This window comes from Lynx rufus, unplaced genomic scaffold, assembly GCF_022079265.1.
Source record: "Lynx rufus isolate CCGP_SWC_20201006 ecotype Redwood Valley unplaced genomic scaffold, mLynRuf1.p SCAF_6, whole genome shotgun sequence".
In the NCBI taxonomy this organism is placed as follows: Eukaryota; Metazoa; Chordata; class Mammalia; order Carnivora; family Felidae; genus Lynx; species Lynx rufus.
The window spans coordinates 55,514,922-55,530,977 of NW_025814878.1; the positions used below are offsets into that span (position 1 = coordinate 55,514,922).

General features: G+C 35.7%; 1 protein-coding gene across 1 annotated transcript in view; it reads left to right on the forward strand.

The window, feature by feature from the left end:
• Window positions 1-16,056, forward strand: part of ASCC3 (activating signal cointegrator 1 complex subunit 3) — a 367,207-nt gene that overhangs the window by 269,203 nt on the left and 81,948 nt on the right. Inside the window, exons 34-36 of the mRNA XM_047101482.1 lie at window positions 742-867; window positions 11,760-11,871; window positions 12,068-12,202. Of these exons, the coding sequence (XP_046957438.1) occupies window positions 742-867; window positions 11,760-11,871; window positions 12,068-12,202 (373 nt within the window). The remainder of the gene's footprint in view (window positions 1-741; window positions 868-11,759; window positions 11,872-12,067; window positions 12,203-16,056) is intronic.

The following is a 16,056-nucleotide window of genomic DNA, read 5'->3' on the forward strand; positions in this document are numbered from 1 at the left end:
TAATATTGCAGCGAAGTAATTTGCTTTCCCATCCTTGTCTGTAAATGTTTCTCTAGCAGGTAATAATGAAAAGTGAAATTGCTGGGTCACAGTGATTATTCAAATAGATATTGGCAAGTTGCCCTCTCAATTGAGTATACAGATTTATACTCTGCCGCTGATGAATTAAGAGTAATATAGAAACTCATTTTTTTTAATCTTTCAATTTATTGCCATTTCTCATGTCCTTAAAACATCCTTTGCAAAAACTGTTTTTAATACCTGCATATTGTTCCATGTATCATAATTTATTTAGCCTTTTCTGTTGTTGGACACTGCTTCCCTTTTTTAGTATTTTACATAAGAAACTAAAATAAACATTATGTTATGCCAGTCTTTCAACACATCTGATCATGTTAGTATACTCTATAACACCAGTACAATTGTGTTTCATATGACGAGGAACTTAACACTCACTGAATAAATGAAAGGAATATCATTACTCATAACTATCACCCCTATCTTGCCAACTCTCCTTTCATCTGCCTCAGTATTATTTCATACTTACACCCATACCCCATAAGTCCATTCTTCCCTACTCTCCAAGTTACATCTGCTGTTGCCCACTCTACCTTTCTCCTCTTGGCTCTTATCTTTCCTAAAAGTTACTAGCACCCTTCCGTCAGTCTGCTATGTGAGATAAAGTGTGTTTCATTTAACCTAACCTTCATGTATGTTTCCCATATCTTGTTCACTGTATAGCTTATTAGGAGTGCTCTCTGACCATTTAAATGCAGAGATTGCTGGTGGTACAATTACATCTAAGCAAGATGCAATGGATTATATCACTTGGACTTACTTTTTCCGACGTCTTATCATGAACCCCAGGTACGTGTAGGGCAACTATTTATCTTTCTGGTTTGCGCCAAAAGAAAATTATTTTTGAAAGTAACAATCCGGGGCGCCTGGGTGGCGCAGTCGGTTAAGCGTCCGACTTCAGCCAGGTCACGATCTCGTGATCCGGGAGTTCGAGCCCCGCGTCGGGCTCTGGGCTGATGGCTCAGAGCCTGGAGCCTGTTTCCGATTCTGTGTCTCCCTCTCTCTCTGCCCCTCCCCCGTTCATGCTCTGTCTCTCTCTGTCCCAAAAATGAATAAACGTAAAAAAAAAAAAAAAAAAAAAAAAAAAAAAGAAAGTAACAATCCCTAAATTTCAGTACATAACAAAAAAGTCAGAACTTTGGACATTCTAGATATATGAATTTGCCCAGAGAATCACATGATGTCTCGAGTATGATCACAATATATTATAATATATTTGAAAATGAATAATTGTATGCACTTATTACTTAGCTGCTTTTAATTAACTTAGGATATCCTTGAGGAGTTTGCTCTGTAGTTAGGGAGACAGGACATCTGAAATCATTAAGAAATGATTAAATGATTAAGCTAGATGGTAGTTACTGACTTAGGTGCAATTGGAATTCAGAGAAGAATGAGGCTGATGCAGTTGTAGAAGGAAGAATTTGTAAGGCATTTATAATGATTGATAAGAACTCTGCAAGAGGAAATAAAAGTGGGGGGGGTTGTTGTGGAATGTCTTTTACTTTCAGACAGTATAGGTTAGATCTTCATTCAGCACTTATTTGTCAAATGTTTTAATAGATATTGAGGATAAAAATTAGTGTACATTATCCTCCATCTTCAACAGCTAATCTTTTTCTTTTTTTTTGAGAGCGAGAGAGAGAGAGAGAACACAACAGGGGGAGGGGCAGAGGGAGAGAGAATCCCAAGCAGGCTCCATGCCCGGCGCAGAGCGCCAACACTAGGCTCAATTTCATGACTGTGAGATCATGACCTGAGGCAAAATCAAGAGTTAGATGCCTAGACTGAGCTACCCCAGGTGCCTGGGCAGATCTTTAAATGTGGGGGAAAGACATATAAATGATTTCAATGTAAATCATAAATTCTGTAATAGAATTGTATTTAAGCCCATGAGAGCAAAAAATCCACAGAGATGATACTTCAACCAAATTTTGAATCTGAAATGGGAATAGAAAAGGTCAGAGGCACAAAAATACTATATGGGCATAGGCTCTCATGGCTGAAACGGCATTTGTAGAGTGCCAAGAAGTTTGATGTAGCCAGAGCTTAAGAATATGGAGACCAAAAGATTGTCTTGACCGGAAAGTGGGCCAAGCACCAGAGAGTAAATGGCCTGTATGTCATAATAAGGTGTTTGCATTTAGCCTATTGGCTAGGGTGAGGGGTGTGTTTTTTTTTTTTATGTTTATTTATTTTTGAGAGATAGAAATAGAGCATGAGCAGGGGAGGGGCAGAGAGAGTGGGAGACACAGAATCTGAAGCAGGCTCTGGGCTCTGAGCTGTCAGCACAGAGCCCAATGCAGGGCTCAAACTCATGAACCATTGAGATCATGACCTGAGCCAAAGTCGGACACTTAACCAACTGAGCCACTCAGGCACCCCACCTGTGGTGAACTGTTAAACACAGTGTAACATCCCCAAATTAGGTTCAGTTTTTTGTTTTTTTCAATACTTATGAAACTATGGTAGGGAATGGGCTGGAATGAAGAGACGATCAGAGCAGGAAGACCAGTTAGGGAGCTGTTTAAGCTGTGAATAAGACCTTAACAGTTGCAGAAGGAATGGAAGGAGGGCCAAAGATGGGGACATTCATGATACGAATAAGAGGAAATATCAAAGCATTGTAGGGTCTTGAACAGAGAGATCATGATGAAATATTATTACTAAATCTTACCTGTTGGTACCTTGAGAAATTTGTTTTTTGTTTCAGCCATTTCCACTCACACAGATAGAAGTTTGAGAATATGGTGGCATTTTTCTGTTTCCTGAACTGTTAGGGACTCTGGATGAGATACAAAATATCATTTGGGACATGATTGCAAGATTAACGAGGTAATCGCTACCTCATAAAGCACTGCAGCTTTACGGTAGTTATTAGATCACAGGATTAGAATTGTAGAAGGGTATACTGGGATGCACTTTATATGCACTCTGGTCCTACTTTCTTGCTTGATATTAAAGAAGGGGACTTTGGAAACTTGAAGTGACTTGCTCTCGATCCCAGAACTACTTTGTCAGAAAGCTAGAACTTAACATAAGTTTTGTGACTCCACTCTACTTTTTAGAGGGATGAGTGAGATAGCAGTGAGAATAGAGGACCTACCTAGAGGAAACTGGAATAGGCATCATTCCTTGTTGCTCTCATTACAAACTACCTTCTATTTAATATTAATGTGGTAAGAAAAATCCACATGCAACCATAATAAACAGTATTAATTAGGGACAGAACAAGAAGCTTGGGAGAGGTTAGCACAGTGGACAAAGATGAAATCTTGAGGGCATATACTTTGGTTATAACTTAAAGAAATTATATTGAGCCTCTGAGCCCAGGGACTTCTTAGGTATTGACAGGATATCTCCTGCTCATATGATTATAGTCCATGTAAATAGTGAGTATTCCATAGTTCACAGTGCCTGACCTACTTTACCTGACAGCCATCTTTGCTAGAGGGAAATTCTGGGACTGGGAGTCAAAAGATGTATCATCTTGACATATTGGCTTAGGGCACTTGGTTGTTGTGGCAGCTGTTTTTCCTGCCCCTTTGATGCCCCCAAGAAGAGCTGGGTATCCCCTCCTACACCACCAACACCATGAAAGGAGACATTAATCCATACCACCTCTAGGTAAGAAGTTCCTCTCACTTTCATACTTTTGTTGTCACTCTTCTCCCTGTCTGCAGTACGCTCTCTAGCCCTTATAGCTATCTAACAGTCTTAAAAGATCTAACAGTCTTAAAAGTTGATGCATGTATTGATAAATGCACTTAAATTAATTTTCAGGAGGTGGTGGTTTATACACTCTTGAGTATCCATATCAAAGTGGCTAGTTCTTTTAGTAGTCACCTGAACATATTTTGAGATACCTGGCTAGGTTAAGACTAAAGCTATCATTATTATGCTGAAGTAGAAACCTGTGCCCAAGCTGTTGCTGTGTGAATTAATCAGTCCAAAACTGATACAGCAATAAATTTTTTTGAAGGCTTATGATGATATTTTTCACTAAAATATAACAAGCAATCCTAAAATTTACATGGAACCACAAAAGACCTCCAATACCAAAAGCAAACTTGAGAAAGAACAAAGCTGAAGGCATCACAATTTTTGATTTCAAACTATATTACAAAGTTGTAGTAATCAAAACAGTATGACATTGGTATAAAAACAGACACACAGATCAGTGATCCAGAACACAGAGCCCAATAATATGGTCAATTAATTTACTACACAGATCAGTGATACAGAACACAGAGGCCAATAATATGGTCAATTAATTTACTACAAAGGAGCTAAGAGTATGTGATGGAGAAAGAATAATCTCTTTAATAAATGATACTGGGAATGCTGGATATTCACATGCAAAATGAAACTGAACCCATATATTTCACCATGCACAAAAATCAACTCAAAATTGTTGAAAGACTCAAAGGGAAGACCTGAAACTATAAAACCACTAGATGACATAGCCTTGACAATGGTCTTGGTGATGATTTTTTGGATTGAACACCGAAAGCAAAGGCAATAAAATAAACATGTAAGACTACATCAAACTAAAATGCTTCTACATAGCAAAGGAAATCATCAGCAAAATGAAAAGGCAACCTACCAAAGAGGAGAAAATGTTTGCAAATCATATATCTGAAAAGGGTTTAATGTCCAAAATATATATATTCATATAACTAAGGGATGTAGGGGGTTGGTAGCAATACCAGTCATGTGAGACCTTACAGACCGTGGTAAGGACTTTGAATTTCATTATTGATGATGTAAGAACCATTGTGGGGTTTTGAGTAGAGAGGACTGACAGGATCTATTCATATCATAAGTCCAATCAATTATAATCATAAGTGTTAAAAATAATTTAAACTTACTGAAAGAAATTCTCAGATTCAATTATTTTAAATCCAACTAAACATGATTTATAGGAAACATGAAATCAAAATGATATAGAAAGTTGAAAGTTGAGGATGGAAAGAAGATATGAAGGACAATAACAAGGAGAAAGCAACAGTTGTAGAATTAAAATCAGACAAAATGAAATTCAAGGCAAAGAAGGACAAAGAAGAATGGTTCATATTGATAACAAGCACAATCACTAAATAGTTATAATAGTTTACAAAATTTTAGGTAGCTAAAAACATAGCATCAAAATAGAGAAAGCAAAAACTGATAGAAGTTCAAGATGTTAACTAAATTATAATCATGTTGAGAGACTAACACATCTCTCTTGAAAATCACCCTAATATAAATACATTTATATTTATATTTATTTATATTTATATTTATATTTATTTATATTTATATTTATATTTATTTCTTCCCCCAAAAGGAATATGCCTACTCACAAACACTCATCAAAATTTATTTATAAAAATATACTGTGTACTAGACCACAAAGAACAACTCAGTATATTTCAAAACAGATCATAAGGCTACATTCCCAGTGCATGATATAATAATATTAGAAATAAACAAGAAAAAGGATGGCAAAAACAGTCTACCTGCTTGGGATTTAATTACTCTTATTCTAGTGAAAGGTGAAAAGTTTGCTTAAAGTTATAGACTAGAGATATATAAAAATAAAAGTATTATATAACAAAGTCAATGAATTTTAGTCAAAGCACAATACCAAGGAATATTCATATCTTTAGAGTATCTACAATATAGCATGAATGCTTGAAAACAAACTAAGCATTCATCTCTGTGGGGGGGAGGGCATAAAAGCTCCCCACGTGGGCTTTCAAATGTGGTGTCCCAATCATATGGGGGCCACCAAATGTGGGTCAACTTGATTGGGTAGGAGCTGGAAGCCCGGGTGGTGACATAATTCACCCAAGTCAGAACAACGGAGATAGAAGCTTATTGAGCACACCATTAAGGAAAGAGTGGGCAGGACAGTAAGGGAGAGACTGCCATGAGGCAATGGTAGGGGGCTGTAGTTAAAGGGAGAAGGTGAGGAGGTATGAAAATGTATGGAATTTTCCTTTTTTGGTATCTGTGTCCTGCTGTAAGTAACCCATTGGTCAGCTATAGCTTAAGATAATCTGAGGTGTTGCCTAATGGGCCTGTTTATATTCAGCCAGGAGGCTGAGGCCAATGTGGGCCCTTCTACCTTACTCGGGTTCCCATTGTTCAAGTTGGTTACCTAAAAGCAGCCTCTACAATCTCTAGGAACTAGATGAACATTAATAAAACACAAATATGAGAAAGGAATTTATAAAAGTAAAAATCAAAATTAATAGTGACAAACACAAGTATACACTATTATTATTTGTTATCTACTGTATTTGAGACGTTGTTTTGAGAGCCTAACTCATTTAGTCATGATCCCCATTTTATAGATGAAGAAGCTGAAGCACAGGTAGATTGAGCAACTTGTCCCTAAGTACACAGCTCCTGAGTGGCAGAGGCAGCGCTGGAATTCAGGCACTCTGGCTCCAGGGGCTACAATCTCCATTACCAGGCTCGTTACCAGGTCCAGAACCCAAATATCCATACCTCTTCTCCACTTCTCTTTCCAGTGTTACGCTGGAAAATGTGTTCTTTATAGAAACCATACTACACAAATTTTGGATGTATAACTCTTTTGTTCATTTGATACCAAAAAAAAATTGTCCATTTTAATATCTATACCTTTACATCTGGATAAAAATGGAAACGTGCCTAAATCAATTTTAATGACATGTATTTTATTTAGTCTGCTATAGTGAGGTTCTACAATTTTCTTTGTGATTGGTCCTTGATTGTATCTTTTTATTATTGTCTGTGTTAAACTCCCCTTTTCTGTGATCTGGAAGCAAAGAAAGGCACAAGAGTTCTGGAAATTGGTAGATTTTTCGTACTTATTTTTAGATGTTAAAGGTTGTTTTTTTTTTTTAAGTTTATTATTTTGAGAGAGACAGAGACAGTGCAAGTAGGGGAAAGGCACGGGGAGAGAGAGAGAGAGAGAGAGAGAGAGAGAATGAGAGAGAATCCCAAGCAGGCTCCCTCCTGCCAGCGCAGAGCCTGACATGGGGCTCATACTCACGAAACTGAGATCATGACCTGAGCTGAAACCAGGAGTCAGACACTCAACCAACTGAGCCACCCAAGTGCCCCAATCTGTTAAAAGTTTTAAGAAGGCTAAAATCATTGTCTCAAATGAAGGGCTTATATTATATGTAGTTTTAATATATCTTAATATATTAACTGTCATAAATTGAGATTTTACTTTTGGTTTAGTGGGAGAGGACTGCATATATATATATATATATATATATGCGCATGTGTATGTTAAAAAAGATAATAAGGTTTATTTAAAATAGACAAGACAAAGAGTGCTTTCAAAATACAGTCATACATAGATAATAAATATGACCCAATTCCCCAACCCGCTTCATTTAATCATACAACTATAAAGAACCCCCACCACACCACCGCCAAAAGTGGAACTTATGTTGACAAAGATTCTGCCACTGTTCCTGGATTGTTCTCTGTATGTTTATAGTGTGTGTGTGTGTGTGTGTGTGTGTGTGTGTGTGTGTGTGTGTGTGAGAGAGAGAGAGAGAGAGAGAGAGATATGCATATGTATGCAAACACATGCACATGCATATGAAGATACATTTACATGTATAAATATATACGTAGACACAATTACATTAGTTACTTCAAATGTACATAAACACATGTACTGATGCATCATGAAATATAATATATTCCAAATTGAGTTCTGGATTCAATTTGTATGTTCAATTTCACTCTCTGTTTTCCCCTGAGGAAGCTTTTAAATATTTCTGGGGCAAAAAATGTTGTGGTAGTTTCAGCTGTCCCTGCAACCACTTTCATTATTTGTGTCATTATTACTGCTGCATAATCTGAACATAAAAAAACATGGTGCCGTAACAAATGACTTCCCAGTACTGACAGTTATAGCAGCAGCATTTCAATACTGATGAAAAATTTCCCAGCAAGATCTCTGGCCAGGTTTACAATAACTAAACAGGAAATGGCTGCCACTATTCACATTAAATCCAGACTGTTTGGTGTAACTTTATCTATGTTTTAGATTACAATAAAATCTCTTTCATTCTCAACTGGCAAAATTTTATCCTTCCTGAGGTTGGAAAAACAGAACTTGAGGTTTCATGTGTGGTATTCCTGTTTGTCCTTTGACAAGAGCTCTTAAAGCTAATTTTTTTAAGTTGTTTTACTTTGGGATTGTTTAAATTTAATGAACTTTGTAAATTTTTATGAGAGGGAGAGGTTTGTTACGACTTTTTCCCAATGGACTGCTAATAGAAGTTAGCTTGTCTAGCCCATGTGCTAGATGCTGTCAGTATCCAACTGCCTTTGACTTTCACACCTCCCAGGGGACTAGTAATTGTTGTGTTCAAACAGCCTGTAATTGTGATCCCGCTGGCTTTCTCAGTACGCTTCTGGCTATTAGAATCATTAAACAACTCAGCACCTGTTAACAGCATTGTAAATATTCAACCCTGCTTGTGTGCAGGTTGAGTCCAATATAGAGAAATCTTACAGAGCTCAGCCTCATAAATTAGAGCTTCTGACAAGTCAATTATTGTGAAACTGGGTTTCTCTGTGAAATAAATGAAATAGCATGCTGACAAAAAGGTAGGCTGTCTGTTTATGGCAGAGAGAAGATAATGACTTCATGATCCAATGCAGAGAGCATGAAACTACATTGTATCCTTTATCTATAATTAAACAGTTGTGTAATATTTCTGTTTTAGTAACCAGTAAATTATAAATTTTGTACTGTGGAGAGTGCAACATGAAAACAGACCTTTAACTTAGCTGTTGCTTGCTTTTCAAGTTAGTAAAGAGATTATTGAAATTAATGATATATAATGTTTAAATACTTATAATTATTTAGGCTAGAAATTACCCAGTGACTAAAAAGTTCATGCTATAGAAGCAAAGGCCCTATAATGCTAATGAAGATCATGTAAATATAAACTCCATTCTTTATTCCCAGGAAAGTGTCAGATTATATTATCTCCTAAAATTTTATGTGACCTAAACAATAATTTCATTTACATTTTGTTCATTTTACAGTGTCTTGTTAAATTATATATCTAATTGAGATGTAGCAAATCTTACTTTTATAAGGATTTTTAAGTGGTTTAAGTAACCTTAGATCAATTGTTAGCAAAGAATAATAGTTTAATTAGTAAAGTTATATCACAACAAAAATATGCATTTTAGTATTTGTGTTGAGTGTTTGTTTAGAAGACAACTTTTAAATTTTTTTTTAAATGTTTATTTATTTTTGAGAAAGAGAACACAAGCAGGGGAAGGGCAGAAAGAGAGGGAGACACATAGTCCGAAGCAGGCTCCAGGCTCTGAGCTGTCAGCACAGAGCCCACTGCGGGGCTCAAACCCACGAACCGTGAGATGGTGACCTGGGCCAAAGTGGGACTTTTAACCGACTGAGCCACCCGGGCACCCCAGAAGACAACTTTTTAATGATTGAGAATTTCCTACTCTTGTATTTTAACCAGCACTTTCTATTTTTTAAATAGTTATCACTTTCTAAAAATAAATTTTAAAAAGTTATCATTTACATATGCCAGAATACCTGAAAAAAAAATTTAGGATTTTTTTTAAATTCCAGATTATCCTCAGAAATCATAAGGATAAAAGTGTTGATATTGAGTAAATTAAATGTCAATTCAATTACTTAAGTTGAAGTTTTGCATTTCTTAGGCAAGTCAATATGAGATGTTGGTGAGCACATTAGAAAAGAACAACCATATTAAGAGAAAATATCAATGGAAGTTTTTAAAGTTATTCTAAAAATTGTGTTAATTTTTATCAAATAAGATTGTTAATAATATGATCATCAAATAATTTGTTGTAGTCTTAGAGACATGATTTTAGGTTTTTTTTTTCTTTTTTGCAACTTATTTTAAATGTTTAAGAAATGTTTACCCTAACTGTTCTTTATCTGGATAGAAGCTACAAATCAGTCTTAAAAATTTCCCAGTAGACTTAGAAAAACATTAGAAAGGATATTAGCCCATCAAAATATACCCTGTAACTAAATAAAACAGTGACCAAAATAAATATTGTTCAAAAGAATTTATAATTTTTGAAGGAAAGTCTTTTTCAAAGATGATTTTAAATATTATTTGTAAACATACTAAATTTGTTAAAGCATAAAAATGGTAAAGTTGTCATTAGTTAATATTTGTAGGGGAATATGAGACTTTACGTTTTCAAATGGCCTAGGAAATTTTTAGACAAAAATGGTATTTTAACTTTTTTTTTTCATGGTAATGCTGTTTTCATAAAGCCTTCCTTCTGTAATTTTAATTGCATAAAAACTCATGTAGACAGCATGATCTTGCTGTCTCTCTCAAAATGAGTAACTGAACATTAAAAAAAAAACTTTGTACATTTTGTTTAAATTAACAATAGCACTGGTTTCAATACTTATCTGTACATTGATAAATATTGCTTTATTTTGGTCTATGACATCAACTTTTCCAGGAAAGGCAGTAATTTCTCTGCAGACTAAGATTGAAAGTAACTATTTCTCATTTGTGAAAATTAAAATCTTCAGCGAGTAATTATGATTTACAGAGTTTCGTAAATAGTCTATTATTAATCCTTACTTAGTGGAGACTCGCATATTGGTGTACCTAGCTTTTTGTTTAATCTTCTCTTTCTGCTGAAAGTATATCCTGCCATCATTTAAGTCCTGCTTTGTGTATTTTTAAATGAATTTTTGCAGTATACTGACCTCAAATCTTTCCCTTTGAAGAAAGAAAAAAAAAAATCACCATATTGATCACTTGTGGTTTCCGTCAGGCCTCTCCCATTTGAGATTGTTAACACTTTCTTTCCAGACTATGAATATCCCCTTTCTAGTCCTGTGCAGGTGTACAACCCTTGTTCTGGGCTTCAGTCTGTACAGATGAAAGTCTGTTCTGAGGCCGCTTTACACTCCTGTTACTTGATTTGGATGGAGAGAGGAGATATAACTCTCTATGCTGACCGGGGTGCAGGATTCACCCACCAAGAATTAGAGATCTGCTATGATGTAGGGGCATTCTGTCACCCTTTGGATCTGTTCCCAGGCACAGATTCCTAGTAATCTTAGGGATTTGCCAAGAACCTTTGGAATTAGAGGGAAGAGCATTCAGATGAATTGCATGTCCTTAGGCTTTTTACTTAGAAAATATACAGAGCTGAACCTGTGTGGCTTTTGTCTATAGAAGCGTAGTTCAAATGCTTTCTTGTTAGCTTGATGATGTCTTTCCCCATATTTAGGGTGACATGTAGTCATTAGGCATTTGAAGAACAATCAATGACTAAATTTCCTAAAAGAATTCATCTACTACTCAAATCAATAGTGCTTTGAGTTTTATAAAGTTACTGAGGATGGGTTTTTATATATAAAAGGGAGTTATATATTTATATATGATTTGCTTCTGTTTCTAGAAAGTTAGTGTCTGTTTAATGTGATGCTGAATTTTATCTGCTTATCTTCCATAGTTATTACCATTGTTCATCGGAGTCAACCAATCTTAGTGTGGGAATTTTGACCTGTAAGATGAAACTGGCTGTTGCAGTTGTTTTACTTCCTTGATTTGCTGTGCATGTAATTGTTCTTTGAAATTCTGAAAAGACGAGAATGAGGGAAAATTGAAGTGATAATGACCTTGCTTGTTTTCTAGCTACTACAATTTGAGTGATGTGAGCCATGATTCTGTGAATAAATTTCTGTCCAGTCTGGTTGAGAAGTCTCTGGTTGAATTGGAACTTTCCTACTGTATTGAAATTGGAGAGGTATGACTGAGTCATATACATTCTAAATGAAAAGATTGCCCAGCTTTTTAACAGTAGGGCTTTTGCTTCTCATGGTAACTAAACATTTTAACAAAATTGTTGTAATGGCAACCTGCAGTAAGAACTATTAGTTTTATGAATGTATGTGTTTCTATTGTACTTTTTATTTGTCATTTTATCTTTCTTTTTGAAATAGGATAATCGGAGCATTGAACCTCTGACATATGGCCGCATTGCCTCTTACTACTATTTGAAGCACCAAACAGTTAAAATGTTCAAAGAGCGTTTGAAACCTGAATGTGGTACTGAAGAATTGCTTTCAATTCTGAGTGTAAGTTTCATGACATTATTACATTGCTTTTTAATACAAAGAGATTGTATCGTGTATTATTTCATACATTCTCTTTTAATTTGGGTCTTAAATGGTTGCCATCCAGGGCCTCTAGAAATTTGGTAGAAATCATTTATGAAGTCTTTTCTTCTACCAGACAAGATCGCTACAGAGCAATATATTTGGACCAAGTTTCTCATGTAATTTATTTTCCAAACTTGGATACTTCTGAAAATGGAATGAGTCACTGTTAATATGTAAGTCAGGATAATAGGTATATGCTAGGCTAGCAGTCAGGTGATCACCCTGTCCTTCAATATAATAACTTCTTTGAATTATAATTGAAAGCTTTTCTTATTGCTTATTGAGTCATTCTTCTTGAATTCATGATATTTCTGAGGTTTCTTTACATAAAAACACATGATTAAGTTCTCTTAGAATTAATGTCAGAAAAGCTGTTCAACTCCTTCCCCTTTCTCCTTGCAAAAAAAAATACAACTAGATTTATCACATGGTAAAAAAAAAAAAAAAAAAAAAAAAAAACTATATCGTGCTTATTTTTGCTTTTTGGCCAAGAAGCTGAAAACTAAATTTAATATTGAACTTAGTTACTATTAGGAGTAATTTCTCCATCTTCCTTTTGGCATACTATATATGCATTTTTTGTCTTTGTTGAATTTAAATATAATAATTTCCCACAAAACTTTGTTAGCACATTAGTCAAGATATATGTTACAAAATTGGGGTGCCTGTGTGGCTCAGTCAGTTAAGCATCCTTCTTCAGTTCAGGTCATGATCTCGCGGTTCATGGGTTTGAGCCCCATGTCAGGCTCTGTGCTGACAGCTCAGAGCCTGGAGTCTGCTTCTGATTCTGTGTCTCCCTCTCTCTTTGCCCCCCCCTCCCTCCCTCCCTCCCCCCCCCTCAGAAATAAATAAACATTAAAAAAAAAAAAGATACATGCTACAAAGAATACCTTATGTCATCTTACCCCTCCAGTACATTGGTGTTGTTTTAAAGAGTTAAGAACCATTCGACTGTATAATGTCTCTAAGGTCCTTCTCTTATACATTCACTGATTCTGAGATAGTTCACTTATTAGCTTTTTTCTTCCTATTGCTTGCCATTCTCAATAGGCTTCAATATCCCATTCACAGTTTCCAATTTTTCAGTGTTTTTCCTTTGAGAAACTAGTGTGTGGATTTTTTGTGCAGCATAAGGCCACATACATTGTAGTGAGTCAGGAAATAATTTGTTACTAAATGGATGGATCCTGTATTCATCAGTTTTCTGTTGTTTGCTCTATAGAAAAGAGTAGAGAATTAAAGTATACAAGGCAGCTATCAAAAAAAAAAAAGTTTAGGAACACCTAGGTGGCTCAGTCAGTTGAGCATCTGACTCTTGATCTTGGAGCAAGTCACGATCTCACAGTTCATGAGTTCACACCCTTCTTTGGGCTCTGCACTGACAGCATGGAACCTGTGTAAGATTCTCTCTCCCTCCTTCTCTCTGCCCCTCCTCTGCTCCCTCCTTCCCTCTTCTCTAAATAAATAAATAAACAAACTTTAAAAAGTTTATAAAATTAAAAATTCATTTCTGAAGGAAAAATTAAAAAAATAAGAATTGTTTTTAGATTCCTAAGAATGAGGTTTTTATTATTTCCCAATTGGAGACTCATAAAAATAGGATTTATCTGGGTAGAAGACAGTAAAATAATGGTTAATTAATTTGGGCAAGCATCTTAAACTAGTATCTGTTAGATTTAAGAATATAATTTTCCTTTCATATTTACCTACCTTGGTGTATTTACCTAATCTAATATTTTAAAAGTACATGTCTACTTTGGGAACACATGTAATAGCTAACACCTTTGAGCACTTTTCATGTGCCAAGCACCACTCTAGGAACTTTACATTGATAAACACATTTAATCCTGACAATAATCACTAATTTGAGATTGATAATATCCCATTGGTTGCACAGCAAGTGAATAGTTTGCAGTCTAGCAACCAAGTGTGGGTTCTTAACCACTGTCCTATGCTGCTTCTCATGTCACACACACACACACACACACACACACACACACACACACACACTGATGTGGAAAATACTGAGGTGGGGAGTGCATGTTAACTCTGGATGCACATTTTGCATAGTAACCCTTTATCAGATATATCATTTGCAAATATCTTCTCCCATTCCATAGGCTGCCTTTTAGTTCTGTTGATTGTTTCTTTTGATTTGCAGACGCTTTTTATCTTGATGAAATCCCAATAGTTCATTTTGCTTTTGTTTCCCTGGTCTCTGGAGACATGTCTAGTAAAAAGTTGCCGCAGCTGAGGTCAAAGAGGTTGCTGCCTATATTCTCCTCTAGAATTTTGCTTGTTTTCTGTCACACCTTTAGGTCTTTCAGTCATTCTGAATTTGTTTTTGTGTATGGTGTAAGAAAGTGGTCCAGTTTCATTCTTCTGCATGTTGCTGTCCAGTTTTCCCAACACCATTTTTTGAAGAGACTTTTTCCCATTGGATATTGTTTCCTAATTTGTTGAAGATTAGTTGACCATAGAGTTGTGGGTCCATTTCTGGGTTTTCTATTCTGTTTCATCAATCTATGTGTCTGATTTTTGTGTTATCATCATGCTGTCTTGATGACCACAACTTTGTAATATAGCTCAAGGTCCAGAATTGTGATGCTTCTAGCTTTGCTTTGCCTTTCCAAGATTGCTTTGGCCATTCAGGGTCTTGTGGTTCCATACATACTTTAGGATTGTTTGTTCTAGCTCTGTGAAAGATGCTGGTGGCATTCTGATAGGGACTGCATTAAATATGTAGATTGCTTTTGGTAGTATAGACATTATAACAATATTTGTTCTAATCCATGAAGAAAAAGACTGGGGGCACCTGGGTGGCTCAGTCATTGAAGCCTCCGACTCTTGATTTCAGTTCAGGTCACAATCTCACGGTCCAGAGATCAAGCCCTGAAGCAAACTCAGCCTGGATCATGCTTGGGATTCTCTCTCTCTGCCCCTCTCCCAGTTGTTCCCTCTCACTCTCTCTCAAAATAAATTAATTAATTAAAAAAAAAAATACTGGATGCACATTGTTTATAAAGGTTTGTGAAAAACATATGCCTGTTATACTGTGTATCCCCCTCTACCCCACTAAAAGAGACCCCAAAATATACCTAGTAAGAAAAGAATTAAACTGTTATCCTCTCCAGTCTTCTCTGAAATGGCATTGATCAGAATAAGAGGTCTGTCCACACCATTTCAGCAGCTTCTTTCTTTCCACTATTATACTGCCTAAAATCTGTTACCCTGATCTCCTGGTTTATTTTCATTAAAATAAAATCAACTCTTGTGATAACTAAACAAAACAAATCATCTGCAAATATATGTAAGACAAACTCAACAGTATATTTATATACATATTGTTTGGTATACCCCTTAATAATTTCCACAGCAACAGTAATGTAATCTCTTCATCCTGTGGTGTTTCGTCTAGCAAACTCAGCCTGTGCTAGATAGCATCTAAATTTGTAGTATCTCAGTGAGACTGCTTTTTGAATAAGGATACTGAGGAATTAGAACTGTAGGACTCAACATTGACAAGATCTGTAGGTACCACTGTTTTGTTAATTTCTTGTCTAGGTATTCCGCTCCATTCACTGGAGAGCATATGTGTAACTAACAAAGAAACATTAAATAGTAAAGCAAGATTGTATTTGAAGTAATTACATTGTAGTTTCTAGAATTCGTTCTTTCACTGAAAAGTGGGTTTTTTGGGGGGTTTTTTTGTTACCACACTCAAGATTCCTAAATGACTCACATAGCCTCATTATCTTTACTCTCACCTC